The sequence below is a fragment of the Chrysochloris asiatica genome, unplaced genomic scaffold (assembly GCF_000296735.1).
Source record: "Chrysochloris asiatica unplaced genomic scaffold, ChrAsi1.0 scaffold00076, whole genome shotgun sequence".
Taxonomy (NCBI): domain Eukaryota; kingdom Metazoa; phylum Chordata; class Mammalia; order Afrosoricida; family Chrysochloridae; genus Chrysochloris; species Chrysochloris asiatica.
In genome coordinates, this window is record NW_006408594.1 from 2,718,942 (window position 1) to 2,724,040 (window position 5,099).

Here is a 5,099-nt window from a genome sequence, read left to right on the forward strand (position 1 = left end):
CCCCCGAGGCCCAAGCGCTGACCGTGACCCCACGCTGGCCGGTCCTCGCTAGCTGCTCGGATTTGCGTGTTTGATCCACCACCTAGGCCTGGTCTCCTAGGTCCGTGGTGTCGGGGTTTGAAAAGAAATGGAAGAAAAGGAACGATGTGACCGATCCCGTGCGGTCCATTTGCATTGAGGCCTGGTTGGCATTTGCAGAGGAAAACACAGCCAGCAAATCGTGGGTTTGGGAGGGCAGTGGGGTGGGACAAGGCGCGTGAGAAAAGAGAAAGTCGTAGATTTTATGGTTTTGTTTTGTTTTAAACTCTGCGTTTTGGCAGTGCTAGCGAAATACACGAATTCAAGAGTTATTTTTCTATTGAGAAGAGAGAAGCGGATTTTTTTTTTTTCCCTTTTGACTCCAACCCTGTCTCCCAGTGACAAAGCATAAATCATGGACACCAGAAAATAAGGTGGATCTCAGGAACCGTGCGAAGACTGGGGAGAGTGCATTCTTCCTCGCGAGGGGAGGCTGGGTGTTTTTTAGTCCTTTCTGGAACCTAAAACGAAAAACATGAGTTGTGTGCCATGGAAGGGAGACAAAGCCAAATCGGAATCCGTGGAGCTGCCCCAGGCAGCGCCCCCACAAATCTACCACGAGAAGCAGCGCAGGGAGCTTTGTGCCCTCCATGCCCTCAACAACGTCTTCCAGGACAGCAACGCCTTCACCCGCGAAACGCTGCAAGAGATTTTCCAGAGGTAGGGGACCCTGCGCCTTGGTGTGTTACTTCTTGTTGTTAAGTGCTGTTGAGTTAGTTCCGACTCATAGCGACCCTATATAGGGTTTCTGAGGTTTTAAATCTTTGCGGGAGCAGAAAGCTTCATTCGTCTTCTGTGAGAGCTGCTGGTGGGCTCGAACCACAGACCTTGTGGTTCTGAATCCAGTATTTATTGTTTGGAACCACTGTGCTGCTTGGTGTGTTACTTAATACTTTAGATTTCCAAATTTCTGTGAGTGGGTCAGAATGCCTCGGCTGCATGTCCCTGCATACCCACAGGTAGGTATTATTAGCCAGATCCAATCAGTAGCTCCAAGGGACACAGGGATGGGAAAGATAGTGATGACTACCATAGATAAAACACTGAAAGCTTGACTTCTGTTAGCCCTGTTCTATTATCCCCTCAGCAATTCCATGGAATCCTTTACAGGGCTTGTTCCCATTTTACAGGTAAAGACAGGGTTCAGAGGTTGAGCAATCTGCCCAAGGTAGTGTAGTAAGAGATGGAGCCAGGCTTGAATGCAGGTTTGTATCTATGCTGCTGATCACTATGCTGTAATGCTTCTTGCCCTGCTCCCCCAGCCCCCCAAGGAGTTTACAGTCTAGAAGGGGCACAAGGTATGTATGAACTCAGATACACCTGCATTCCAAGGTGGAATGTTCTGGGTGGATGTGTACCGAATGTTCAGCTTTTCTGAGAGGCCATGTGCTAGCCTAGGGGCTTCTCCTGCATTTTGTGTAGCCCTCCCCACAGTCTTTTCACCATCTTTGTTTTACTGCCGTAGGACAAGGCAGAAATGTCAGGTATATTGTCCAAATGGCTTCAACTAGCAAAGCTATGATTTAAAGCTGACTTGGGATCCTCCTCCCCTTTTTGACCTTATGCACTTGAAAGCGAGATTGCCACCCCACAGGTGGAGAGAGATTCTGCTCTTTTCCCTTTGCTGTGATAGCTTTTGAAATTTTTTTATCTAAGGGTTTGAGAATTTGCCTTGCAGTGTATGGATAGGCACAGCATCATGTCTGCAATCTGTAGCAACTTTGGCTGTGAGCCTGTTTGATCAGTCCAGCTAGGAAGGGCTGGGCCTGCTCAGCCCTCAGTTCAGAGAAAGCTACAGAAGTCTCCCAGAGGCACATGTTGGCCCTTCCCAAAGACTCTTTGCCGACTCCCTTCCTTTGGAGATGAAACTGCCCTTCAGAGACCTGACACACAGCAGGGAGCCATCTGCTTTGGGTGCTAGGAAGCACAAGTGTAGATGGCTTACCATACAGGCCCCATAAGCCTTTTCTTAAGAGAACATGAATCATGGTGTGCAGATGAAACTAAAACCCATGCCAGTGATGGCCAGAGATGCCTTAGATAAACAAGTGTGTCCTGTGTGTCAAGGCTATTATCAAGCAGCAAGTAGAAGGAACTCTATTCAGGAAGGTGACAGAATTCGTCTCAAGTCCTGTAGCTGAAATGAGTAGGAAGAGGACCCAATCCATTAATGGCTGGCCAAAAGAAAGTTATGAAGTTTCTTCTACTCCTAATTGGATATTAGCAAGCTTTTTCTTAATCTAAGACTAGGAAGAAGGAAAGGACTGATAGTAAAGACCTCAGTATTCTTATAAATAATAACTGCTGTCCAGTTGGTTCCAACTTACAGCAGCCCTGTTTAGGGTTTCGAGGAGTGGCTGGGGAGTTTGAACTGCTGACTTTGTCGTTTAACTGACCTTGCAGTCCGGTGCGTTTTCCTGCAGCACCACACCAGGACTTTGTAATAGTTAAATCATGCAACATCCCTATCAGTGATGCGTTTCACCCACCCCCCACCCCCAGTTTACAATGAAAAAACCTAGGATTTGATTTAAGGAATTTGCCCTGTTTGAATAGTAAATTGGCATCAGTTGTGCTCCTGTAGATCCAGTTCTGTGCAGTAGAAAAGTTGTTCATGACCATAAATCTGGCCTCCGAGCTGCCAAGGGGGCTAAGCATGACGCTCACCCGAGTTCTCTGTGCACTGTTCTGAGTGCTTTCCTTGTGCCCACTCCAACTTCACACCTCCCTGAGGAGGTGGAGTCTGTTGTTTCTCAGTTTCCAGATGAGGAAATTATGGCACAAGACTTCATGGCAGGATTTGGACCCAGGCTTTGTGACGCCAGGGCTCTGCAGCCTCGATGAGTTTTGGGGAAGACTTGTTAGAATGAACGTACCATTAGTAGCTGTGCACTCTGCTATTAATAGTAAGTTGGGTGCAGGATTGAGGATCTGGACTCTGATCATAAAGCATTTGTGGATGATAGCAGGAGTCTTACAGCCTGGTTTTCCCGGACAAAAGAATGTTAAATATTTGAGAAACACTCACAAGGAACCAAGGTTCTATTCCTGGCATTTAAAAGCTTTAGCAAATTGTTTTTAATTGTCTTTTAGGTGAAAGTTTACAGGATAAATTCGTTTCTGATTCAATGGTTTGTACACAAAGTGCCCATGACATTGGTTTTATCCCCCCAGTGTGTCAGAACTCATTCCCATTCCTCCATAACTTTCCCTGTTTTCATCCAGATTTTCTCCTTCCCGTCTTCTTATTTTTAGACAAACAAAACAATCAATTGTATGAGATTAAAAATTTTGATCTCATATAATTGATCTAAGGAACACATTCTTTTGGGGGTTATTAGGGAAGTGTTTTGCTTCCTTTTCATTCCAGTTCCACCTCCTGTTAATTCCCTACCCATAAAATATAATATCTCTCTTCAACACAAAAACAAGCGAATATGTAAGAGATCCATTCATTCTGTACTCCAGAGGTGGAATTTTTTAGTGTTTGTATGGACAGATATGAATGGAAAAGGAGTGGGCAAGGGATCCAGGAAAAAAGCAAAGAGAGAAGGGATGAGAGAGAGATGGAATGTTTTAAAGAAACATTTACTAGCTGCCTACAGGGTGCCAGGCTTTGTAAGGAAAACCAGCTGAACAGGACTGAGCCCCTAAGAAGTGTACCTTGGGGATATACATTGACTGGGCCTTGAGAATAGATTTTAGTATAAAGTTAGAACCATGAAATTTTGGAGCAGTTTTGAAAGTGAAAAGATGATTTCTTTGGAAGAAAGAAGAGTAATGCTGGCAGGTTTAAATACCCAGAGCAAAAGTTCAATAATTTTATGAAAATGTGACTGATAAATGAGAGGAATGGGAGGAAAAAACGTGTTGGGTTTTTTTGTGTGTGTATGCGATTTGTTGAAAGGAAGTTCATTCTAGCAGTGGAATTTTAGCCAGATTTAAAAAAAAAAAAATGTAGCCAGGAGAAATACAAAAGTAGGATAGCGTTTCACTACAGTGTGGCTATGTAATGACTCATATTTAAAATAGAAATGAATAGGGACTCAGAAGCTAATGGACTTGGTGGCAACAAAGAGATAGGGGACACTCAGATGTGATAGTGTTGGAAGATATGGTCATATTTATACTGAGAGCAAAAAGGTTTGAAAGGGATCTGTTTTCAGCATGTGAAACTGAAGAGCAATATCAGAGAATCTGGCCAGGTATGTCATCAGAGCGACCCAAAAGGACAGAGTGGAACTGTGCCGTAGGGTTTCTAAGGCTGCCATCTTCACTGAAGCGGACTCTTTTGGATTCGAACCACTGGCCTTTCATTACCAGTTGAGAGCTTAATCACTGCACTATATATATGTTGTTAAGTGCAGTCAAGTCAGTTCCAACTCATAACAACCCCTGTTGTAAGATTTATCAGGAGTGGCTGGTGAGTTTGAACCGCTGACCTTGTGGTCCAGTGCCTACAGATAGGGATATTTGATCTCGTACATTCTATTCTATATATCCTATATACGTGTCTGCCAAAAAGTCCTGCTGCAGGTGGTGGCGGTTCTGTGCCGTGGAGTCGGTTCCGACCCATAGCGACCCTGGACAGGGTTTCCGAGGCTGTAAATCTTTACAGGAGCAGAAAGCCTCATCTTTCTCCCACAGAACAGCTGGTTCAGACTGCTGACTGTGAGGTTAACAGTCCGATTTGTAACCACTAGGCAATGCTTCAGCATTGCTGTGTGATGCCGCATAGCTTTCAGTGGAGCTGCCAGACCAAAATAGATGAGGAAGAGACCTAGGGATCGCTTTCTGAAAATGGGCTCATGAAAATCCTGTGGAGGAATACAACTGTCTAATTGCAACCAGTCATGGGGTTGGCACAAGCCCAGGCAGTGTTTCATTCCGTTGTGCATGAGTCTGACTCAGAGCAGCTGACAGTATGTTGTTGTTGTTGTTAAGTGCCGTCGAGTCGGTTCCGACCCATAGCGACCCTGTACAGGGTTTCCGAGGGTGTAAATCTTTATGGGAGTAGAAAG

The 5,099-nt window shown here is 45.0% G+C and overlaps 1 protein-coding gene across 1 annotated transcript in view; it reads left to right on the forward strand.

Moving 5' to 3' along the window:
* Nucleotides 1-297: 297 nt before the first annotated feature.
* Nucleotides 298-5,099, forward strand: part of JOSD1 (Josephin domain containing 1) — a 13,927-nt gene continuing 9,125 nt past the window's right edge. Inside the window, exon 1 of the mRNA XM_006865181.1 lies at nt 298-738. Within this exon, the coding sequence (XP_006865243.1) occupies nt 554-738 (185 nt within the window). The 5' untranslated portion in view covers nt 298-553. The remainder of the gene's footprint in view (nt 739-5,099) is intronic.